Below are 25768 nucleotides of genomic sequence, written 5' to 3'. Positions count from 1 at the left end.
CTTGTACTTTACTGATGTTTGAAGACTTGCTTTTGATGAAAAATAATGTAATTGCACTTGTATAGTAACACGTGGCTACATGTGTTGTCTTTTACATGAAAGCCTGAACCGGGGACACATTTTTTGCATGTTCAGGATCTTGCATTTCCTAGGTCTGTTTTGTTAAGGGTGGTTTTTTGATTTTAAGCTGCCTGTAAATTTGTAACTGCTCTGAAGATGGGAAAGGCTGCTGTAGGGCAGCTGTCCTCCTCCCTGTCTCTCCAGAGGCCAAGTCTCTTATAAATTTGGGGGGTTTTTGCCTGTATTCTATTAACATTCATATATAAAGTGTAGAAACGGGTGAGATGGTCTTGCCATCAAATGCTGATGAACAGCAGTCAGCTCAGGACAGAGCTCTGTGTAAGCATTTTTATGCTTAACCTGACAAGGCAAAGTCTTGCCCCAAAATATTGTCTGCTGCCCTACAAAGAAACTGTCAGTCTTTCATTAATCATTCAGTGGTCTTTTAATTACACAGTAAACAAAACCAACCAAGGCTGCTTGCAGGCAATTCTCTTTTGCTCAACACCTTATGGAGAACTTGGTTTGAAACCCAATCTAGCGAGGTGCTGCCTCCCCCAGCAGACTCCTGTTAATGGCCCAGCTGTCCCTTTAATGAAAGGGTTTTGTTGTGCCAACAAGATGCTCTCTGTCTTTCCTCAAGTGGATGCTCTTTGTGTTGATGCAAACACCATAACCAGAAGAAGTAGCATGGAACCTGCAATCCTGTGGTCTCTGGAACTCAAAATTCTGTGATCATTCTTGGCATGTACCCTTAAAGGTTTGTGTGTGCTGGGGTTTTTTTCAGCGTCACTGAAAATCAAGCTCCGAGTTGTGTCACGGGGGGTTTTTTGTAGTGTCTGAAATGGCTGATACACCCTTGTGACCTTTGGAAGCACAGTTTGGTTTGTATTCTGCAAATTAAACGTTAGTAAAGGAGAAATAGCTGAGATGTGACTTGCTGAGGCGTTTTTTCACATGGTCCCCTGACAGCGCTTTGATGTTGGTGTATTAGTTCTGCAAAAGGGAAGCTGGAGTTTAGTTGCCAAAATTTGACTTCCTTAACTTGAGGAGAGCTGACAGAGTATAGGTATGCTTTGCCCTGAAGTCTTACCCTAGAAGTTACGCAGCAGTTCCCAACACTGTAAATTTGAAGATTTCCAGGCTCACTTAAGTGCTGTCAACCAAGGCTTGTGTTCAGTCTTAAGCATTTTTCACTTCAGTTACGAGAGCCCAAAATAATCAGCTCTTGGAAAGGAAGCTGTGTTATCCTGACCTGAGTTTAAAAGAAATATTTCTCCCAGATTGCAAATGTCCAAAATACGCCGCTCAGATTTGTTCTGCTGAATGTTAACTCGCAGTGGTGAAGGTGACTGTGAAGATCATTTCCCTGGTTAGTTGTGTGCATGATTCATGTGTGTTTTATTCTCATTTCAATTTCTTGCCAGCCTTATGTTTTTGCATTGCTGTGAATCTGTGAGTGTGTATTTCGAGGCAGCACTTGGGGAGTGATGGCCACCAGCTCTCATCTTTCATGAACATACTTAAGTGCATTTTTGATCTGAGGATTTTGACTCTCCAGATTCTGGCGGGTACAGATTTTTTATTATTTTTTTTTTTAATACAAGAGTGATATGATCCAGTTGTCTTTAACAATGTGTGTCACCTCAAAAGAGTAAAACCCATTGCTTATCCATTAAAAAGCTCTTCAGAAAAACCATTGCATGGAGGAAAGAACCTGCCAAGCTTTCTCCAGCTCAAAAATGCTTGCAGGTACCCTGTAACCAACCACTGTGTTCAGTGATCCTAAACATCAGTGAGTAATCTCCTACCAGTTCCTAAATGCTGTTTAATTTTCTAGGTATCTAGTAGAGTTTTTGGGCTGGTTTTAACTGCAGTAGATGACTGCCAAGGTGTAAGCCTGATATGAAGTAAACCCCCGAAGTAGTTTGATACTCTTGCAAATAGGAAAGTGCTGTAAATACCTAAAGTAGATATCAAAACTTACAGACTCAGAAGTCTGCACAAGAGTATGGTTTATGGATTAGGTGGGGTGGGCATAGTCCTCAAAGCCATGTTAAAATAATCTGTTTGCCAGTTAACATTAAAATAGTAAAAATGGTGCCAACTTCAACTGTCTTGGATTATTTAATTGTAATCCTGTGTTTACAGGGAAGTACAGGTAGCTGTCACCTAAGCAGGGGAATAATTTGGGCAGACTGTCTTCCTTGGCATAGAACTGCAGTCACTTCTTGTGAGAAGTGGGACCCTCCTTAAGGATTGTGTTGATAGATTGTAGGTGTGGTTTCCAGACTGGATTAATCTGACTGAGGGCTGTGTCCTCCTCAGCCTGGCTGCGTGTTCCTGTCTCCTCCTCTGCGTTGGTGCCTTTGGACGTGCTGCAAACTGGATCAACTCCCTGATCCAGCTGAGGAAAAAAAAAAAAGGCGTGTTGGTCAGGCTTGGAAGAGACTTGTGTCACTGCAGGAGCTTTGGCTGGGCAGGGGATGGGGCAGGGCTGCATCTTTGCTCAGCAATAAACTCTCTGCATGTTTACTGTCCTTAGAAGCAAACCAAATCCTCAGATAAATGATGATGCACTTCTGCCATTACCCTTGATAACTTCCAGGCAACAATTTGGGAAAGAAGTCAGTCTACAAGGTGTAGTTGTTGAGGATTGATCAGGTTAATACTTTAGGCACATTTTTTTTCATGTTCCTCTTTTATTTATGCACTTAATTTATAAAATTTCAGCCCTTACCTGGCTTGAACTTCTGACAAAATGTGCCAAGTCCTGTCCTGCTCCTTCACCTGGTTCCCAAGGGCACTTTTAGGTAGATATTTTTGAAATGTGCATCTTAAGCACATTCCAGGGAAGGTTCAGAGCAAGATGTGGAGTTTACTGCTGCTTTCTTTTATAACAATCAGAGAAGGTAGAGGAAAGTTGTGGTTATGTATTGGATAAGAGTTCTTGCTCCAGTTGTAGGAAGGCCAGGATGGATTTCCTCCAGGTCCATATTGTGTGTGACATCCTTAGTGTATAATAGTAACACACTGATGGTGATTTAATTCCCATTTGGAATCTTGTCAGAAGTGACTTGCCCAAAATCTAAAACCATGTTAGTAGGATAGTGATGAAAACCAGAAATCCTTAATTTCTGGGTTTCTGAAGTCATTGGTGCATTACCTACTTAAAGACCTCACTGAAATGAGCTACAGCAATCCCAGTTTTTTGGTTGCAATTTGGAAATTGTATTTTAAAATAGTCTTAACTCTTCCTTTAAGTGGGGTTGCTGAGATTGACTGACGAACTATTTTAATTACTGAATGTAGATTACATATATACAAGAAAAACTTCTCTCTGACAAAAGCATATTATATCTTGGCTCTCAGTACTAACCAGCTCAACTTAAATTTCACAGCTTGCTGCCAACAGCTGCCTTACAATGACACAGTGCTCATAATAAATGAAATTTCATGAAAAAGAAAAATGAAAACTTTGTTCCAGCTGGATTGTAAAGGCAGTTGGAGCATTTCTATCCGGCATGTAAAGCTGCCATCCACATAAACATTGCAAATTACTTTTTCATTTTTAATAATCAGGATCAGACCTTTTTTTATTATTGAGGCAAACGTGAGATATTGGAACCATACAATTTCATTCGAAGTCCATTAGTTACTGAACCCTGTCCAGGGTAAAGTTGTTTGGAGTGTTTTGGGAGAAACTCACCTTCCAGTTTCAGGTTTTCAGGTTTCTGGCAGCCTGGGATGAAGACCCCGAGAGGAACAGCCCTGCTCTGGCCCTGCCTGGTGGCGCTCGGAGGGGCGTCAGTGACATCCTTGGCTCTTGGAGCTGTTGCTGTGTGTTGTTGAAAGCCCTGCAGCTGGTGAGTGCCTGCCCTGGCTACCAACAGGAATCTCAGCTGAATTATCACACACACCCTCCCTGCACATGGAAGAGATTAATTCTCACAGCCACAAACAGAATGAGCGCTTTGTACTTGGTACCATAATGCAAGTTCATGCTGAAATACGGTGCCAGTAACCAAGTCCTTCACCAATAAATTCACAGTTCTAATAACCCTGTGTTTTTACAGCATCCTGATCCCAGAGGATCAAAAGAAACATTGATTTATTTAGCTTTGGGTCCCATCCCCTGTTGTTCTCGCTCCTTCCCCTTGCTCCCCATGAGCTCAAAAGAGCCAGAGATGAGATGAAACCCAACTGTTGGTGTGCAGTCCCCAGCAGGGAGGGACACTTTGCAAAACCACAGAAAAGAACATTTTAGCCAGTAGAAGTGACAGGCACTGTTGAGGGCAGACAGAACAAAACCACTAAAGCCTGCTTTGGCCAGGGGTCAACATCAACCTGTCTAAACTTCCTTAAAGCTCTTTATTGATGATAAATGGATTAAAAGTTTAAAAATTCAATGCTTAAGAAAATTACCCTGCGTACAACTTCGCTGCTGTATAGAAAAGTTTATTAAAGACAGAACTGATCTTTCCAAAACCTGGTTGAGGATGCAACTAGCAGTGTTAATAAAGACACTGAAGTTGAGAAGTGTTGGCATGAGTTCCTGATGGAGGTATGTGTTGCCAGCAGCAGAATTTGTGTCCTTTAGTTAGGAAAAGGTGAATAATGCTCTCAGGGAGCATCACTACCCTACACCTGAGCTGTACCTCTGTAAAGGCCCCTTGTCCTGGTGCAAGTGTGTGCTCAGATGTAACATCTCTCTCTGGGGGCTGTTGGGATTTTTACCTTGAGGGTTTCCAGAGTTGTAGGACTGGTTGATGTTCCTTATCAAAAGGCAAACTCAACACCAGAAGTTTTCCAAAAACTTGACAAAACTCTTCAGCATGCAGTACTGAAATTACTTTGCAAACAGGTGTTTTGTGGTTCAGACAGTGTTTGGTGCTTGTTGATTACAGCAGCAGGTAGAGATCCAAAACCAGTGTGAATGTAGATGTCATAAAGTGCTTCTTGCCTCAGAATATTTATTTCTCATGACCAGAGATAAAACTGTGTGGACACAAGATACAAATTGCCATGACCAGGTCATTATTTTGTTATGAAATAAACCAAATGTTTGGGGTTTGCCTCTGAATTATAAAGCTTTAGGAAAGCTTAATAATTCCTGGTGGCTGAATTCTATTTTGAAGCCTACAAATCCTTCTTCTGAATAAAAAAACAATTAAAATTATTTTTAAAAAAGAACCTGCGTCTGAGTCGCATCTTTCACTGTTTAAAATGTTTTTCCATCCCATCCTAGACAACTGCAGTGAAGTAGATATGTGCAGGCCTGTGGGTCTGTCAGAACTGACAGTTTTTCAGGGAAAAAGAAATTGGTACACTAAACATAAACCCTGTCAGCAATTGGAGAAAATCCTATTCTGGCATAATTCTTGCTTCCAGATATTTCTCTTGCTGGACAATATTGTCACCTTGAGCTGTGCTCTTTGTTTGCATGTTTATTGCTGCCTGGGCACTATAAAGAAGAGATTGCAGCCAGTACTTGAAGCAGCATAAATTTTTGTTACTAGCCAGAGTCAGAAAGTATTTTTATGTTCAAGACTGTGTTTCTTAGGTGTGTTTGGAAAGAGAAGGTCCAAAAACATTTGCTGCGAAAACGTCTCTACTTTGTGTCTTTGTGGAGGAGAATGGCAGAATTATGTACATAGGTCTGGTTCTAGAGGGAGAGTAATTGTTGGAAGTATTTAAAAATAGGAATGATTGAATATCCAAAACTGTTTCTGACGTATAGTACAAACCTTTTTTTGACATTTGATCTATACTGTTCATAGATCTTTTATATACACAGAGGGATTTACTGCTTTGTAATCAAGCTGCTGAAGCAAAACGTTGTCCTTTTACTCGCTGGGGATGACTGTAACAAATTCAAATGGTTTCCCATTAGCCTCCCCTACTTAGCTGAACCACTTAAAATTACTTTGGACTTTGCCCTTGTCCGACCTCCTCACCTTTGCTCCAACGTTTCTGCTTCCAGGAGTGCAGCAGTGTTGGTCCTGGAGCCTTGCTGCTGTGATTGAAGTTCCAGCTCACTCCAGGCTGGAAGCAGAGAACCAAGGCAGAGCCCAGAGTCAAAAGAAATGTTTAGTTTTAAAAGCCTCATGCTTGGCAGGTGCTCTCTGCCATCACAGATTGAGGTAATGCCAGGAGCTAATTGCAGCTTGATTGCATGCATATTTTTCAGTAAGACTGTGTGCATGCAGATGAAGGTAGATTGTTTTAGTTTGGGGTGGGTTTTTTTGGATTTTTTTTTATTGCTCCTGTGAGGTTTCTGTGGAAATAATGTCTTTACCAGGTTGTGGACAGAACTGTAGAGTTGAAACAACCAAACTTGAGGCTTGTCTGAGCACAGAAGTACATTTAAATAAGTATACATAAAGTTCCCTTTCCTGTTTGTTAAATACAACCAGAGTTAACGCTGATTTACAAAACAAACTGCAGGCTTGAAACTGCTTTTTTTGGTCATGTGTACAAGTGTTGTTTTATGACTGATAGTGCCTTAGTGCTAAATGCACACACATTAATCAGTTGTTATGATCAAGTAAAAAGAAAGCCACGACAGGTATTAGGTGGTACATATGCAGTGTCATTCTCAGTTATGACAGGAATGGAAGGGCTGATTTCTTACCAAGTTCCCAAATCTTGTTTCCTCTTGCCTGTTGCTTCTCTTTGTATCCAGGTTCTAAATTCAGGTGTTATACCTCTTGCTGGCTTGGAACAGTAACTTGGAGGTGATGTGAGATCGTCTTAATGCAGTATCATAATCTGGAGAGCTTTAGGGAAGATGCCACACTTGGAACAGGGCAGAGAAATACATGGCATTACTGAGGCAGTTCTTTGAAATATTTCAGTGATGTAAATGTGCATGAGGAATGAAGAGAGGAATAATGAAAGGATTGAGGCTTTTAACCAATATAAAAATCACTTGTTTACGTGTAGAAGTCTGATCAGATTGACTTGTTTCTGTGCCAGGAAAGCATCGAGGGCAGGCTCAGAATGACCCCAAGTTTGTGGTGTACAGGGTGGTTCAAACATCTGACTCTAGAGGCACTGCAAGTGGAAAATCCCTCTGGCTCACCCTGGGCATGCACACCCTGATAGATGACATGCTTATTAGTGCTTAAAATCAATGCCTTATTTTATAGATAGTGAAGCTGGATAGAGCTGCAGTTATTTCTCAGCACACCCATACTGGAGACAAGTAAATGCACTAAGGGAGAGAGTTAACTGCACCCTTTGGGAGCACAGCACCACTGTGGGGAGGTGGCAACAGAAAAAGAAATGCAAATGGCAGTCAGCAAAGGTATCTTGCAGTAGCCTACTTTTATTCAGGAAAAACTCCCAAACTGTCCTGTCAATTCCCACTATTCCAGTTTTGAGGTATTTTAGTTAAGCAAGGGCCAACAACAACAAGAAAACCAAACCATAGGGTTCTTGGCTGGTCATAGTGATAACCTCACATCTGAAATATTTTCAGCTATCTGTGATTATTCCACATAGGTAAAAACAACTGATAGTCTTCATAAACGTGGAGAATAAGCAGAAGGAAACACAGGCTGACTGCAAATGTTGCTTGAAGAAGAAAAACATATCCTGTGTGTCATTGATCAAAGTAATAAAATCATACCTGGGGCAGTTGGGTATCACTGGTGTCTTCTGGTCAAGAGGATGGTGGGACTGGGGTAACTGGGGGGTTATTGTGAGTGTCAGGTGCATTGTACAGCATAGGGAGTGTCTGGCAAAGAAATGAGAAAAACTACTGAAGTTTCTGAGGCTATATTTGGAATTCCTACTCATGTATTTTGAGCCATTGGGGTGCCAAGGGCAATATTGTGAGCAGTTGAAAAAAGGAAACATGTTCCCTAGTTTTGCAGTTGCTGGTGTGCACTTGCATCCTGGGAGGAAAGCAGACCAAGCAGAGTGTTTGCCCAGTGAGGCTTGTTTCTGTTCCAAAGCACACTCTGGGCTTTTTGCATATGAAAGTATGCAAGAATTCATAATCTGACTCTCTGTATTATTTGTGTGTGTACATAACCTGCAGTTCATTACAGAAATTCATTCTACAGCTCTGCCTCTGCACTGTCTGGGAGTGAGGTGGAGAGGAGAATGGCCTTAGGAATTGCAAGAGGTTTCATCCAAAACCACCAGCTTGAAAGAGCTTATCACTGGTGAGAGAAGGATCTCTGGCATTTCATAAATCATCAGCAGAACTAACATGCTGTTTGGAGATTTGTATCATTAGCAAATTAATCATGTTCAGGAACACTCCCGTAGCAATGTTGGATGAGATACTGGCTGTGCAACACCTCCCTGCCAAATAAACTGCAGGGAGAGGAGCCTGGGGATGGAATGGCAGGTGGAGAGAAGCCAGGCTCAGCTTTCACGTTTACCTCAGTGTTGTCCTTGATAGCAGTCTTTAAAAATGCCAGTCTGTAAAGATATTTAAACAAAATGACAGTGACAAGCTTCTTAGCACCTTGCCTTGCTATTGGCAGAATATGAGGATGAGGTGATTTGTGGTTCTGATACCTTTAGTTTCTGTCCTCATGAAAAGTATCCACAGAAGTCTTCTTGGCTGCCTCCCAAGTCTGTACCACCTCTGCTGTCCTCCAGCCCTGGAGTGCACATGGTCACCAGGCTGCTCTAATGCTGGGAAGGATGGACATGGTGGGAGGTGCCACAGGAAAACCCCCTTTTGGAATGAAGTTCCACCCACCTGAGTACTCCTGTCAAAAACCATAGAGCTTTTCTTGGCACACACTCGAAGTTTTGGTGTAACTGAGGGTAATTTTGCCAGCCTTTCTAGAATTTCATTTATATACTCAGTTATTAATAGATTCATGCGGTATTCACATAACTCTGTTTTTCCCTTGAATTCACTGAACTTCAAATTTGAATTCTAAACCCAATTAGGAGTATTTGCCATGTGCTGCAGTCTCAAATACATACTTCTATCTAAGTTTCCATACAGCTAATGATGCTGTTTCTACTGCTGCTTCTCTGATGTTATCTCCTCTTCCCCTTAAAAAATAAACATATACCAGGAAACAAAAAAGTCTTGGGCTATTAAGTCTTGCCAGTTTTCAGTTGCTGGTTGTTGCCTGTAAATTCAGTTCCATAGCAATGCAAAAGACCAACAGAACCATTGTGTATCTAGATATTTGGTAAGCTTACTTGTATATAGCCTTTAGTTGGCTTTTTCCTTTGACTGCTCTTTTTTATGAACCAAACTGGAATGCTTCCTCTAGGAAGCAAGGTGACTAACTTCAGCATCCTGGAGTCAGGAGTGTATTTTGGGTGTTGCCATACATTGCATTTGTCTAGAGACCACCACTGCTCATTCAGTTGTTCTGGTATAAGTCAGATAACTATAGTTAATGACTAAACCCGTGGTATAAATCTGCTGTGCTTCCAGACAGCTGTTAGATTAGTTCTCTCAATTCTTCTGCTGTGCCAGTGGAGGCCAGCAAGTTTCAGATTTAAATGCTTTTTAATGCTTTGTACAGCGCTGGACACATTTTATGGAGCTGAGTAGGAGATATGCTATATTGTGCTTAATAAACTACTCTTTAAAATATCCATGATTCAGCTGCTTGCATGGAAAAATGTGTGCTTAGCTCTGAGAAAAATCTTAACTCTTACAGCTCTCGGTGTCAAGCTGGTTTGCTTAAAACCAGGACTTCAGCTTAAGGTGTATGTACATGCTTTTCAAAGTATTTTTCCCCCACATATTTACTGACAGGACAAGGAAAAAGTTGCCTTTTTCAATTAGATGTTGTTAACCTTTCCCTAATAGGCCAGCAACTCAAGTTCTTGGGGGCAGTCCACAGGAATTAGAGGGAAATAGGTGGAGTGTAATTCCAGCAGAAACTTATTTTGTTTGTTTATGAATTGTACTGAATGTTTTTGTGGGGTTTGTTTGTTTGTTTTCTTATCCAGTGCACAGAAAGGAACAGAGATTGTGTTTTTCAGTAGTATTCCATAACATTTCAAAAGGCTTTTCTCAGGCCCGTGTCCCAGGAGCTTTCTACTTTTATGTCACGTTCTTATGATTTTGTGTTATCTTCTCACTGATTTTTGTCTTTCCTGGCTTCCACCCTGCTGACACTTGCACTTGAACACTGAGGAAGTCGTTCCTAGACCAGTTTTAGAGGTAGAGGTTCTGACACAGGTGAATTACAGTTTGGGATCTTTGCACCCATTTACTCTGCAGCATCTGTTGCTGAAAATGCACCCTATTAACCTTCAGGAACTCTGTTAGAAGGGAAGGATGCAGGATTTCAAGATGTTAGATGATCCCCTGTATTCATTTGTGGAGAGAAGCTGAATTAAGCAAGGCCGGTTCTCTTAATTGCGGCGTTTCAATTCCACGCTTATTTGCAGCTGAACTGAGTGAATTCAGTTGCTGGGCTCCCAAAGAGTCAAAACCCTCCCAGCAGGCACACAGGCAGTCTTTGTGATGACAGGCTGTAAAACCAGCAGCTGTCCAGGGGTTAGCAGATTGGTTATGCTTCGTGTGAACATGTGCGAACAGAGGATGCACGACATACCTGCACCTATCGCTGCAGGGGAGGAACACACCAACTGGGGTGAAGTGACTGGGGCAGAAGAGTTACACAGCCACATGTGAATTAAAGGGAGAATTTAACCATGCAAAAGTTGGGTGTTGGAATGAGGAGAGAGATTATGTGGTCTGGGAGGAAATAGGAATGTGAGACTTGGGCTTCTGTTCTGTGCTGACAACTGCAGGCGGTGCCTGCTCCCTGCACGGGCACAGGAGCAGAGAGAGGTTGTGAAGTAGCAGGCAAAAGTCACAAATAAGTTGCTTTCATGGCATTTTTGTAAGTTGTAGTGTTGCTTTTCTGTCTTTGGCATCCCTTCCGTTTTCTCCCTCGTGTCCTTGTGCTGACTTACCCGAGTGCAGCACATTGTCTTTGTGGGTTTGAGCTCAACATGCTCAGAAGTGGAAAAATGCAGGAACCTCTGTTTTAAAGAGGAGGGAAATAGAAGCAAGCAGGTTAAATATGAGTTGGCTTTGTAAACTACTGCAGTAACAGGAAACCTGTGGCTGACACGGAACTGAATCCAAGTCTCCCTAAGGAGAGCCCTAAGCCAGGACTGTGGCATCAAATTTGCCATTTCTGACCATTTCACTTGAGAAAAAGTAAATTGTTTTTCTAATAGCAGTTTTCTTTGTGTTAGTATGTTAAGGTGGCTCTCTAATTAGTAGTTGAGAGACATTAATGTAGTACTGTAACTTACCTGAGCTCAGACACCTTTGCTCCAATTTTTATATTACTCCTGCATATGCACTAGTAAAAAAAAACCAACCTGAAATTAGGTTTTTACTTGTTTTTTACTAGAGTAACCAGGTTTTCTGTGAAGAGGAAAAAGAGGTAAGCTGCTGTATTTCCTTTGGAAGGCAAGCACTGTATTCAGATACTTTGCAAAGTTGATTTTATTTTTATTTTTTGGTAGGTCATTGCTGCAAACAGCTGGAGTCAACAAGAGCATCTTTGCATGCTGCTTGTGAGTTGGACAGATCTGTACCATCCTGTAGTAGCTGGAGGGATGAAATTATTTTGATTCTTTTGTCTGTGGTAGAAGTTATTCCGTAAAGGTGTCAGAGAAGCTGCGCTGAAGGCGATGAGCTGAAGTTAATCCAACGTCAGGAGACACATCCAGTGTTGAACCAGGCTGTCAGGCTGCTCTTGTGGGCTGTGAAAGGGTGAGAGCCTTTGAAGTCACACTTGTTCAAGAGAAATTTGCCTTTAAGCCAGGGAAATTGCAGATCAAATCTGAGTTTTAAGTCTGAGGCAGTCACCTTCTTAATGGCACACGTACGCTTGCGCTCAAATATTCAAGGAGCTGCAGTTGGCTTTTACTTGCAGCTGGAATTTATAATCTGTGCAGGTAGTAAAACTCTTTTCTTAGAAAGAACTCTGGGTAGCTGCCCTTTTCTGTAGCTGCAGGAGATGGTCTGGAGCTGCCTTGCAGCCCAGTGAGTGAACCAGTGGTGTCTGTGCTGGGTTGGATCCCAGCGTTCCGGAGTTTCCAGCGCTCCCCAATTTTGGGATTGTGCTCAAGTGGTCGCTGTTGACAGGGGGCCTCAGAGGTGATGAGCAGAGTAGCTTCTTGAGAGTTGGACTGCTGATCCCAAGGGTAAGTGGTATATAATATGACGGGAGGAAACTGCTCTTCAGTGAAACAAAGTGGCCTTAAGGCGATGGTTTTGTCACTGAAGATGTAAACATCCTCTGGTAAAAGATACCGTGGGTTGTGGTCGTTAAAAGTTGCTCTCTGTTTTCAGATTTGATTTTTTTTTCTTCTTTTTGAAGAATTTGAAGTCATCAGGGAAAAAATTAGGTCATAGTAATCAGAGCAAATGTTTTTCAGTTTGTTTGATTTTTGGGGATGGGGAAAAAAGCCAAATTTTCACCTTTAAGCCAATTCTTGCTTTTCTTTTATTGCTTGGTAAGCTAAAAAAGGAGGCTGTAACTTCTGTATGGGTCCCCACTCAAACACCATGTTGGATACCCCAATAGGAGTGCTTGTTGGTGCCGTTGATGAAAGTTACTACTGAGGGTCAAATAAATCACTTGAAACCTGCTTTTAATGTTCTTACCTGTTTTAGTGCTAACAAAATTGGCAAAAAGCTGTTACAGCACCACACATGCTTCTGACTTTTATCTGCCTGGTGAAGGTGCTCCCTTATTTGAGAGTTGATGCTTAAAAAATTTTGAAATTTGATGAAATTTGGGATGGAATATGGAGTTTTTCTGCTAGGGAAAGAGTTTTGGGGTTTTTTTTCAAAAAATAAAGTAGCAATTGAAAGATGCTGCAATTACATGGCTGTCGAGTTGTCTGCTGTAATAAGCTGGTGGCATCTGTCCAGTTGCAGGCAGATGTCCACATCACAAATCATCAGACCCTTATATAGAGCATAGAAAATCAGCCCACACTCGTTCAGTTCAAGCCGAGAGGGACACAGCGAGGAAAACTTGCGTTTCTTCTCTGTTCCATCTGCCTTGGAAAAAAGAAAAACACACATGTGCATCTCCTTCCAAGAGCACTGTTCCAGCATCATTGAAGAGGAGCAAATGCCCTCCCGGGAAAGCATAACTGAAAAAGTACTGGAAAGAGAAACTTGTTGAGACAGATGTGTTCTTGTGTGGATCAAGTGTTTTTCTTCGAATAATCCGGTGGAACTTGCAGTTGTGCACAGAGATTCTCCTGGCTGACAGGTAGCTGGCTGGGGGGTTTTTTTAGGCTCAGTTGGGTATGATGGATGTGTGAAAGGCACTGTGATGTTGCACTTTGGTCCCTGATACTGCCCTTAATTTGGACGTGCCAAAACTCTTCACCTTTCACATGTGAGTAGGTGCTGGATTAAGTGGTTACCTAATGGGCATCTTTGTTCCAGTAACAAACTCACTTTCAGCACTTCTCCACTTACTGCCCTGTCTGCTGTTTATGGCAGCAGTGGCAAGCACTACCTCTGCCAAATTTATTTTCAAGACCGTGGTGTTTGGTGCCAGCCCTGATCTCTCTTGGTGCCAAACTTGGCTGCAGCAGCGGTAGCTCTACATTGTTGTTCTTGTGCAACAGTTGCATGACATCATGGTGAAAGGAGGAAAAGGGATTTTAAAAATTCCAGTTATTCAAATGCAATATTCACGGGGGGGGAAAAGCAAGACGGAAAACAAAACTCCTGCAGTTCAAATGTCAGTGTCCCTCTGTACTTCGGTGCGTTGTTTGAGGTCTGTTTAATGTCATAAAATGGCACTTTCAGGAAGTGTTTTTCTTTATCAGATCAGACTTTGCAAAGGCAAACAGGGACGTTTGTGTGGATGGCATTGGGTTGCTGCATTTGTCATTTGGTGTTTTCCCTTCCATGCAGTGTGGCAGTGGCTGGATGGCAGGATCTCTGCAGAGGTGCTCTGTAACTCTTCTTTGTTTGATAATATCCTTTGGTTACCTCTGCAAAAATCCCTTCCCTCTGGCTTGAAAATAAACCTGACAACTAACAGCTTTGGGAGCTTGGGCCCAAAGTTAACTTTTGCCTGGGTTTAAAGAAAGAGCTCCAGCCTCCTGTCACACCAAAACTCTTGGGAAATCAGACCTTAGCCCACCTGAATATACAAAGCAAATCACACTGTCCCATTTGTTATTCCCATGTTGTTATTTTAGCCTGACTCTCAAATATCCACAGAAACAAATTATTAATGGAATTAATATCAGGGAAAACACTGTGAGCATTTGCTCTGAGTAAATTCCTTCTCCCCTTGGCTGTTTCCACACTGTTAAGTGGTGTGAGTAACAAATTAAAGTGCTGTTTGTTCAAGCATTGCCTTTGGTGATTGTCCTTTTTTCTCCTAACATTCCCAAGATATGCAGCTATTAGGTTGTGTTACTTTGCTCACTGTTGTGCTGGAGCTCTTTAAAATGAGAAATCTACTCCACTTTTGTTTATAAACTATCATCACCCACCAGTCTCCTGATTCAGAGAATCTCTTTTGAACCTTCCAGTTATAGATACAGGAACCAAAAAAATTGGGAGCTCGTTATTCCTCCTGGTGAAATGACCAACTTTGGTGCAGGACTTGTGTCCTACTGCTGCCACAGACGTGCTCAGCCAGCAATTACTTGGCAATCACAGGTTCTGATTTAGTGATGCTTTAATTAAATCCAAAATGAAAAGAAAAGCCCATCTTCCCCCACACACACCCTGAAAACCCTAACCCAGAAATCTGTAGATGATGAGGAACAATTAGGGAAGCCAACTTTGGGGTGGGTGGCTATGATATGTGTCAGAGATTTTGTTCTCCCTTGTGTAGGAATGGAATACCACAAAGATTTTTTATTATTTTTTTTTTTTTAAATTTGAGGAGCTGCAGGAGGGTTGGGATGCTGCTTAAATTCCAAACTGTGAAGCCAAGTCAAAGCAGTACAAGGTTTCCAGACACATTGTTAAATCATATTATACTTCCAGTTTCTTAAAAGAGGGTCTTCAGTGTTAGAGAAGCTACAAAATTTGCTGTGTTTCCTTCGGGCACGTGGGGCATCAGCTGCATTTAGGACAGCAAGGCCAGCATTTATGTTTTCCCTCATCAAGATACTTCAGAAATAGATGAAACAGTGCACTGAAAATGCAAAACATGAGGAATTCATTGCTTCTGAATCCTTGAGAATGATCTTTCTTGGTTTATTCCTGCAGAGAGATGGGATGGTCTTCCCTTCCCTTCCCTCCCCTCACTGGGGGCAGGGGAAGAGAGTCCCAGTCAGAGATGTTTTCAGGCTTCTACACATACAACAAACATTTCTCTTTGCTGTCTTCTCTGCTCAGAGAAAGTCTGGCTTGGGGGATTTAAGCAGGGAGAGAGGACGTCATTCTCACTCCAGCCTCACCTGTGCTGTTATGCCAGACTTTTCCCTCACATCCAAAGTCCTTTTACTAACTTGCATTTCATAGTTCTTTTCCCATAGCTCTTTTTGAATTATTATTCCCTGAGTGCTACTCCTTTACAGGCTGAGAATGGAGGTGCTGACACAGGCCTGTTGTAAAGGGGCAGCCCTACCTTTCCCAGTGGGTTGCTGGAGCCATTGCAGGACTCTTGACAGGTTTAAGGAGTGTATCAAAAGGGTGAAGAAATTCTCATGGTCTGGGAATGGAGAGCTTTTGGACCAAAAATGAGTGAGAGAATGTGCCCTGAAGGACAGCTCTCGTGCCTCACCTCCTTCTTGGCTGTCTTCTGTTCAGGTTGGTCATTATTCATTGGCATGGATATCAATACTGCAACAGGGTAACAGATTTCACCTAAAGATTTCAGAGCACTTTCCAGCCCCTAAAAAGAGCTCAATTGGCAATTTATACTGCATTTCCCAGATTTACAGAGACCTTAATATAGTCCTGAGAAACTTGCCCGATCTGTTACTGACAGAGCTTGGGAGCAAAACTAGAATTGCAATTCCCAAAAACAGTTTCTGGATGCTTAATTCTACTTATGTGGTTGCTTTATGTTACAGCATATTGATGCAAATGTTTTACAGAACAAGGCCCTGCAAACACACACACACCTGTGGTAACTCCTGAGAATGGGATTTTTGCTGGTAAGACCAGACTTTTCGTGTCCAAGCACAGATGCTGCTCTTCCCTCACCATGGCATGTGAGGAGGAAGCAGAAAACCAAGTGAGGGGGGAAAAAAAATCCCTAATTTATATTTAAGTGAATTTTTACCCCTTGTGATTCTGAAGAGAAGGAGTAAAAAGCAGAGTTCTTCAGCATGGAAAGAGGTGCATGAGGAATCACAGATCTCATGAGGTGGACCCTGCAGTCCCTGGTTTGGGAAGCCCCATCTCTGGAGGCAGTTGTTTGGTATTGTGGGCCCCAGTTCTGCAGCTGGAGCTGCCAGAGTGGTTTTCTGCAGTCTCATGCAGCCCTGGCACGCCTGGGGGATCTGAATAGGAAGAGGTGTGACGAAATTAAAAAGCTTGTGAATGTCGAGGAGGAATGTGGAAAGTGAAAGAGATTATTTATGTACATTTGTATATGTGTATACACATACAATTTTATTTTTCAAATGACTGGAGGCTGTAAGCTCATACTGCTTCTTTACCAGCTTAGCCCCTTTTGTGTGGTACTTGCTTGTTCACAGTAAGAGAGCTGAGTAATTTTATGCTTTGGCAAATAGTCAGATCTTTTGCGAATGTTGTTCTACTTAGCAAACGGGTTCAGTAGACTAGAAAAAGGCATTCTGAAAAATTCACCTTTTTCATTTTGACTTAGAATAAGTGAAATGCTACTGTTGAAACAGGCTTTAAATGACCCAGTGACTCAAAGCAGTGTCATGTATTTCTGCTCAGGCTGCCAGGTCTAAAGTCTGTGTTGTGAACCCCAGCACTTGCTCACCCGAATTTTCAAGCTGCCTCTCAGACAAATGGTCAAGATATCTCATCTTGTTTGTTTTTCTGTGCACTGAATCTCCTTTTCTTTGGGCTGCTCAGCCAGAAAATGCTGATGCTTCCCCTGGTCCTATCTGGCTTCGATCTCTTCCCGAGTTAATTGCAGGAAGTGCGGGGGGATCACAGCCCCCTCTTTCTTCTCCGTATCCTCTGTGTCTCCAGGAAAAGAGCACCTGGAGAAGGCAGTAGTGAAGCCTTTCTAAGAGGAGGAAGAACATTTATTTATATGAAGACAGCCTGCTTTTTTTTTTTTTTTTTAAATCAGCAGATCTGAGATGAGAAAGAAACAGCATATTTAAAGAAAAATCATTGAAAAGCAGTCTGGAAAAGCAAGTGATGAAGCTTGGTGAAGCAAGCCAATGCTTCTGGAAATTCAGGACTTCCAGGGAAACAAGGCATGCAATTATTTTTGCTGGTTCCAACTACTAAAAAAATCTTCAGGCTGACTTTCCTAAAAAAAAAAAAAAAGAGTGAATTTGGCTCAGAAAATTCATGAGACAGGAATTTTCATCTGTTTTTTACTGTCTGGTCTATGGGTTAGAGCAAGACAAAAAAACTTCCAGTGAAAGTAAAAATTTGATCAAAAAGACTGTCTCATGTGAAAAAAAAAAAAAGACAAAACACAGAAACCATGTGGGGAAGGATTTTAAAGCTGATGGAATACTTTGGGTATTTTTAAACAATAGCTGTTTCAGAAGCGTGAAAGAAATGGTCTGTTTTGTTATTTTTCTCAGTTATTTTTCTTCAACTTGTTTAGAATTAACACATTTAAAAAGCAATTTCTGATGTGCTTTGTCTCTTGCCTATCTAACACATATAACTTTTTTCTCTTGTTCCTTTGCTGAGATAGTCTGTGCTGGAGCCTAAAGCAGCTCTGTACCCTCACTCCAGATGCTGTGCTACAAGTCCTCTTGCTTTTGTGTCTGAAACGGGCTGGGCAATGATAAATCCAGACAAGTAGTGCTGCTTTTATTGTCCAATTACATCAGCAAAAGGCAGCTCTCGGGAGCATAAACAGCCCAAGGCACGTTGCCCTGCAGGTCACCTTGAAAGGATATCTTGTCATCAGGGCTGTGCTGTCAGTCTTGTACACCAGCACTTCTGCCAGCTCAGGTTTAACTTTGTGCCTGTTCAGGCCTTTCCTGCACACATCTATCAGATGTACTTGTGAACTAAGTTTCTAATGAACTGAGACTCGTTAGAAAAGAGAAAAGAGTGTCGTGGTTTTCACCTGCTGAAGCATTTCTGAGTTCTTGAAATGGAAGGAACAAAGAATCTATTATAGATGGAGAGAAAAACGTCCAAACAGCGTGAGGAGGAATGTACTGACAGAGGAAATGAAAGTACTTTTGAAATAGATGGAGAGAAGTAGCCAAAATCTTCACTATGGGAGATTCCCTATGATTATACCATCTGGAAGGTGGCTGCAAGATAATGGTGTTTTCCTTGCTTATGAATGATTCCTTTTTTTTTTTGTACAGGAGCAAAGCAAAACAGGGAAGATAATTTTGCAACCAATTAGTCCTGGCAAAGTTGCCTAAGCTACTACGTTTCTCCTGGAGTTAAAATAGCAGAAGTCTTAATTCCCAGTGAAAATGAATGAGGCATAGCAGGTGCTTTTGAAAATCTTACCCATATGGGAAAAAAAAAATTACAACTAATCTTGTATTTCCTAGGAATGAAGAAACAAACTTTTTAGGATTGAGTGGGGTTTGCTTATTTGTTTTCTTTGAATCAGAGATTGAGAAAGCCATCTTCATGATTTTTTTGCATATGATTTGCTTCTGAAATGAAGTGGGGAATCAGACTGTCTTCTCTTTAATGATGAGTACCACTGGAGTCAGAAAGTACTGTGTAGTCGTCTGCACCATTTTTTGAGGAGATGAAAGGAGTTGATCAAGTAATTAAAACCAGATAAAGCCATGGAAGCAAGACAAAAATGTTACTCTTGCAATTAGGCTGCAATCTCTGTCTCTACTTCTCTCCTTCAAGGCAGAGCTAAAAGCAGAGGACTTGGCTTGTATCACTCCTGCCTAGGGCTCTGTGTTGGCACACACATATGTTCAGGAGGATCTAGTGGTTTGAGCTTGCATTTGGCCTCCAGCCAGACACAAGTAAAAATTCTTGGGAAGATCATTGCATGGCGTTGTTGCAGGGAAAGTAATTTCTGGATTTACCTCTCCCCTCATGGACAAACTTCTTTTGCAATTTGTCACTCCCTTAAAATACTTGTATTTCCCATTGTAGGATCTGGCAGGTTTTTCCCAGGGGAAGGGAGGAGTTCTGTCTTCATTTCTCACCTGCAGGACTCCTAACTCATCAGTTCCTCCACTGATGGCAGATGTAGAGCCCATTCTCTTTTTTTCTTCTCATACCCACACCAACTTTTTATTCCCCCCATACTGTCTTTTACTCCTGAATATCCTTTATGAACTGTACCACCCTGTTGCTCAAATGCCCTCCTGCAGAGTCATTGTGGGGCAAATGCTCTGCTCTTCCTTGCTCGTATTCCCTCTGAAATCTCTTAGTTGCTTGGCCACTGAGTTTACCCTGGTACCATGTCCTACCCAGGTGTCTGATTTACTGAAAATGCCCTGGAAGTTCTCCTTTGAACATTTGTCCCGCTTCATGCACCTATTGAAGCCAGAACACTGTCTTCTCACCCCAGACATGGAGTAGGGACAAGTGAAAAGTGCAGACCCCCAGGAACGAGTCAGCTGTGTCCTCAGTGAGGATGGAATGCCTGTGGTCCCCAGATGATGCCTTTAGTGTGTTGAGACTTGCATGTTAATAACAATTTAGAGGGACTGAGATGATTTAAGTTATGCCTGAGCAGCAGGGCTCCAAGCTTTGGAAGGAGTCTTCTTCCATCTCTTGCTGGTGCCTTCTGGCTTTTCAGCTGTGCTGGGCAGAGTTCTGGTGTGGTTCCATTTGCCCACAACACCATGGTGGTTTCCTGTTTCATCCTTTTAGATGCTATCCATGGATGAAACAGGATATTTTCTCATCACTGTCAGCACCCAGAGCTCCTTGCAGAACTCAGTCTGCACACTGGGTCCTGCTTCAGCGTTGCGCTCACACCCATCTTTGAGTTCTTTGCTGCAGAGAAATGGGATGGCTCAGTAGTTTGATCTTCAGCACACATTTGGGCGTCTTGAGTTTGGGGTCTGGAATCACTGCCTTGTAAAAGAATTTGTGTAAAAGAATCATTGTAAAAGAATTTGTAGGTTGCCTCAACACCTCAGTCAAAAATTTGAACGCTTAAAATGGGATTCCTGTCTTCATAATGGCTGAAAAATAGTTTTAGTTCTATTTTTTTTCCTTCCTAAATGTTAGAAAAGTTTGTGTTCTTGGCAGAGGTTTTGTGGGTCAACTTTCAGGGCAAAACATTGGGTTTTGAGTGGGGGATTCTAATGGAAAAGCTGAGCACCAAATTCACACAAAGTTCTTCTTAGTTATAGAAGCCAAAAGCTCTTCCAGATGTCTGTCAGCCCTGCATGCTAGATGCTGCCATCACTGATTTTAATAAAAGCTCATATTCAGCAAATTTTATTACTGATTTACTGTACATTACTTAAGCCAGAAATTGTTTTTGCTCTAAAAAGCAAACAAAGCTCTGATATTTTCATCAGTTGCACTCCAGCATGTCATTTACTGTGTTAAATACCAGCCCTGTTCCATTATTTGACTATTTTCTGTGGCTTGCCATCGTTAAAACTGGAATTTCAGAAACTCTTGTCAAGAGTTTCTCATAAGTGAGAAATGAATAAATCAGTAAATGGTGCGTGCAAAACAGGCAAAGCCACTAAAAACACACATACGTGACATGCACAACCAGACAGGCAGTTCTGTGACAAGTTACCTGTTTGTACATGCAACTAATACTTACTCTAAAGAAAAAAAAAACCAAACCAGGAAAATGTTGTAGAACAAATACAGGAAAATGTAATGTGGCTTCATGAATACAAAAGCGAACAGGACAAAACCAGCAGAAAAATCATCAGTCAGAGAGTGGCTAATGAAATCTCTGAACAATGATGTAATTAAAGTGCATTAATCATTGTAAAAGATCATTTCCCTTTAAACATCTGCTCCTGTTCGCTTGGCAACAGCCTGGGCAGTGTCATGAGTGATGGGGTTTTGGATTATGCTGAAGGGCATGTGTTATCTGAGAAACAATGCAGAACATCCCCAGCTTGGCAGGAGCTGGGACAGCAGTGCTTTGCCTCAGTTCAGGTACAGCATTAAGGTAATAAGGGGAAAGGAAATGGGCTTTGCATACAGTGGAGAGGAAAACCTGGTGTAAAACTGAACCCTGCCTTCTCAGCCATGGAGACAAAATTTAATTGGGTGCCAGTGGATTTGAATAAAGCAGTTCCTCTGGGAAAAGAGCCTGCTGCTGTTCAGAGAGTCTTAAGAGCCATAGCTTTGTAGGAAAGACCTTGTTCTGCCCCCCTGAGAAGCACCACTAAAGTCTTCCTGAGCCCTTGGCAGCAGCCTGGTTGTTTCATTCCTGGACATTTCAGGAGGAAAAACTAGGATAGCTTCCTCCAGTGCTGTGAGGACCGAGTCAAGTGTCTTGTAAGCTGTGTTTTAATTGGGGTTAGGTGAGGAGTTTTGGCTCTGTCATTGGACTGTGTCACTCAGGTAGGATTTTTTACACCTAGGGACTGTTTTTTGTGTCCCTGTGTGCATCTGACTCCTTGTTGCATTTCCATGCAGTTGGTGACACGGACACTGATTGTGGGCACAGTTGGTGGCCCCTGTGAACCTGCATTTTCAGTCTGTCTGTGTCTAAGGTAGGGAGGGGGAATCAGTCAGTTGTGCTCCTCTCACAGGCGCACATGTGAAGGTGGAACCCTTTGAGACCCACTGGCAACAAAAGATGCAGCTGCAAAGCAATGCTGGTTTTTATGCTGGTCTTGTTCTCCTAGAAAATCTGTAACACACAGCAGATGGATCACAGGAGTGTTGGGTTCCGAGCACTGTATTTCTGCTGCATTGGTCATTCACTGCTGACTCAAGGTCTCCATGGCTCAGGAAGCCTTTACCAGCCCCTGGACTTGAGGCTGTGTTGGTCATGAAGGTGCATATGCCCATGTGGATTTCCAAGGGAGGTGGACAAATGCCAGATCCCACCTGGAGAAAGGACATTGTACATGGTTATGCCTCTTCATACCCATTTTTTGGCAGTTCTGCAAATTCACAGAGGGTTCATGCATGTTCTGCCTGGGCACTGTGCCTTCCCAGCTGTTAGGTGGGGAAGTGAAAATGAGCTCAGCTTTGGTCTTTGCTGTTTGGTTACAGGTTGAAATACTTCATGTGGCTTGTGCCTGTTCCTGACAATACTTACCCTTCCTCACAGGCTTTGTAAAAGTGATTGGGGGGGGTGCAAATAAAAAGCCATAGAGTGGTATTTAAACAGAAAGTCAAAACAAGCCTCTTGGCTTCTCCCAGCAGTGCACAGATTAGCATTGCAGGAGCCCAGCATCGAGATTTCAGGTTTATGTGCTGTTGTCTGTAACTTCACCACATTTTATGTGTGCTGGGGGTTGTTATGAGCCTGTTGGTGCCGTGTCACCTGCTGCCTGTTTAGTCCAGCTCCGGAGGGTCCCAGCCTGGGAGCAGGGATGTGCCAGCTGCCTTGGCAGCAGCGTGCTCAGTGCTGAGGGAAAAGCTGAGCCTTGGATCCACTCACCTCCTGATTCCCTTCCTCCCATCTGCTCTCTGTCCAAGAGCACAGTTATGCTTTTCCCTGATAGCCCAAATTCCCCCCAGTGTCAAGTGAGTGTCTTTGGAACCCACTTCTGAAAAGGTGTATAGCTGGACATGTATTGAAAACATGAATAGACCTGTTGATATTGTGCAGAGAGTCTGAAATAACCATTTAGTCCTCTTTTCTGGACTGGTTGTGTAATGCAGAGGTTTTAAGCTTCTATTATAGCACATGTAGACAAATATGTTTTTCTTTGGAGACTGAAGATATGTTGTTAATTTGAAATTTTTGAGGTTATTTCTGTGAAAGGGGCTGTCCTTGTGTCACTGCCACCTAATGGCCAGGACATTGTAATTGGGTGCCTGGTTTGGGTGTCCCCTGGAAAACTGATCCTACCACCTGTACTTTTTATTATCTTAAAATGCCGGGTAATGCTGTTCACTGCCCTCAGCTTCATTTGCAACCAGTAGAAGTGTTTTCTGGAGCCTCACTGGACACTGGTGTGTACATTCTTGCTTTGATGGCATATGACAAATCAGGAATTTAGTTTTTGTGTGGCAAAATCCAGGAAGAAAGGGAAAGCATTAATCAGATGGGTGTAATCTCCAAGGAAGCAAGTACTGCATTTTAATTCAGCATTTCCCTTTGATGAAAACTTTAGTGAATGTTATTATGTGGAATTTATATGAAGCCTGGGTTTAGGTAATCAGCTTTAATATTTATACTCTTAGGGAAAAAAAATTGAATCATTAGTAAGCATGCATAATTAATGAATAAATTGTATTTTTCCTTTGTTTTCCTTCAGGTATAAGGAAATGCTAGATCTAGTGATATCACCCAGTCTGACTGTAAATAGAGAGTGCCCTGACAGACTGAAGCTTAACCTTTCTCACATTTATGCCACGGCTCCAGATGACATAGAAGGTAGGCTGCTCTTCTGCTTAATGTTTCCTGACTATAATATAACATATATATATATGTATAACCAAAGGCTGGCCACTGGAAGGCCCTTTCTTCTTACAATTAGTTCTACAGTATAGTGAGCAACTGAGATTTTTGGGTATTTTTTGTAGACTCTCCAATTGTGGCTGAATCCTTTAGTTCCACAATGGTTTGAATGCAAACAGAATAGAAATATTTCACGTGCAGATCTGTATCTCTGTGTAGTCGGAGCCTGCATGTACACAGTGCATGCTGTGTATGTCTGTTCCACTGGAAAAATCGCAGGTATAAAACCTATTTTGTGTAGACCTGGTGGTTTTTTTGTTTGGACCCAGTGGTGTGAACGTGAGCCCTGTGAGCTTTGGTGTCTGTGCTGGGGGGAGTGTGGGGGCTCCCAGGCCCAGCAACGTATCAAACAGCCAGAAAACATCTCTCCAAAGCAGCTCTGTGCCCCAGTTTGCATCACCCTGAGATTCTGATTGCTGCCATCTCCAGAAGGTTAGCCCTGCTGGCCTCTGCTCTGGAGTTTCATATTTGGCAGGTATCAAGGACAAATTCCTTCGGTGGCTGAGGCTCTGATGGAAATTTATCTGCTCTCCTCCTCCTCCCCCCTGCCCCATCACACTGTTCAAGTGAAGGAAACAGAAGAATGTTAAATCTGCTAAAAAAATTATTGGCAAGTGATGCAGCTGAACTAGTTCTTGCTAGTACAATCCCAGCTATTGTTTGCTGCGGTCAGGATCTGTCAGCCTTCCTGTTAGAGGGGAGTTAGGAAAAGGCACTGGCTATTATGTTTTAGTAGTGTGTTTAACCCTTCATTTATAGGCTCTTAGAAGCCCAGGAGATGTTTTGTTTGCGTGTTTGCTGAGGCATTAGGAATCGCCTGATTCAATCACGAACTGCCTATTTGCAAGACCAGTAGAAGGAATAACAATCTAAAGAAAACATCCTTTTAAATGTACCTGTTTGTAGAAAAGATTAGAGCTAGAAATGATTTTTAAGTACATCATCTTGTAAACATCTTGGTGCAAGAACTGTTTTTTATAATGTGATTTAAATGAGAGCCAACATAGCAGTCGTACTGTTGGACACCAGTTTGCCAGTGACAGCTCCTGCTGGTGTGTTTCTTACAGAAACATTATGGTTGTTTTGGTGCAGAATGATCCCTTGTGCTACCAAGATTGTGCTCTTTCCCTTGAAAATAACTTCTTGTTAATTTGAAGAACGGGAAAATATTTGTGTGTTTGTCAATTCTCAAATTGACAGAGCTCTTAAAGCAATAAATGCCCACAAATGTACGCTCTGTGTTACACGTACAGTTTTAAATTTAGCAAGTCTAGTTGTAGTGCTTACTCACTGAAATGTCCATGTAGCTGTCTGGCCTGCTCTTCTTATGGATGCTTATCATGAGATGTGCAGTTATGTTGTAAAAATTTTTTAAGTTCACATTTTGCCTGTAGGATTAACTTTGCCTTTTCTTGTCGATGACAGTAACATGTTGCATATTCACACACAGTAAATTCCTACTTGGCGTTCTTGGCAAACTTATTTACTCTGTACTTAGTCTTTCAGAAATAAAAAAAAAATTGAAGCTGTAGTCTTTTTCAAATAGAAAAGAAATTAAGCTCGTGCTCAAACTGTCTGTTCTGCTCTTTGTCAGTGCATTACGAATTAAAGGAATGAATACTCTCATGTCTGTTTCTTCAGTGCAATCCTGGTAATTCTGGTATATGAAGGACGGAGAGAAATTGTGTAGCTCTTCTTTTCACAACCTAAAAATCTAATTTTATAAACTGTTTTCTTTCAGGTAAGTCAAAGCAAATTTTTCATAGGGAGTTTGAAGGGGAGTCAGGTAAGCCCAATTTTGGATTTAAACCCTATCTTTTCTATGTGTGTTTAAGTGAATATATGCATTTGTATAACATATCCTTTGTCAATTTTTTAAACTAAAGCTCTCTGCCTATTGCTTGGGAAATAGGTTACTGTAACATATTTTATAGGAGGGTGGGTTTTGCTTTTCTACGATGCTTGAGGGTTTTAAGAATGAGAAGGAGGAGTGCTTATGGTTTTGTTTCTGTCAG

The 25768-nt window shown here is 41.9% G+C and overlaps 1 protein-coding gene across 2 annotated transcripts in view; it reads left to right on the top strand.

The window, feature by feature from the left end:
- EYA2 (EYA transcriptional coactivator and phosphatase 2) overlaps positions 1-25768 on the top strand; it is an 81798-nt gene that overhangs the window by 11656 nt on the left and 44374 nt on the right. The window contains exons 2-3 of one of the 2 annotated variants that reach the window (XM_027693961.1): positions 23551-23669; positions 25495-25539. In XM_027693961.1, coding sequence (XP_027549762.1) covers positions 23561-23669; positions 25495-25539 — 154 coding nt within the window. In that variant the 5' untranslated portion in view covers positions 23551-23560. The remainder of the gene's footprint in view (positions 1-23550; positions 23670-25494; positions 25540-25768) is intronic. The other variant, XM_027693962.1, reaches the window with a different exon arrangement.

The sequence above is a fragment of the Neopelma chrysocephalum genome, unplaced genomic scaffold, assembly GCF_003984885.1.
Source record: "Neopelma chrysocephalum unplaced genomic scaffold, ASM398488v2 Primary Assembly neopelma1_94, whole genome shotgun sequence".
NCBI lineage: Eukaryota > Metazoa > Chordata > Aves > Passeriformes > Pipridae > Neopelma > Neopelma chrysocephalum.
The sequence above is the reverse complement of the archived record's forward strand: the minus strand, read 5'-3'. Positions and strand labels throughout refer to the sequence as shown.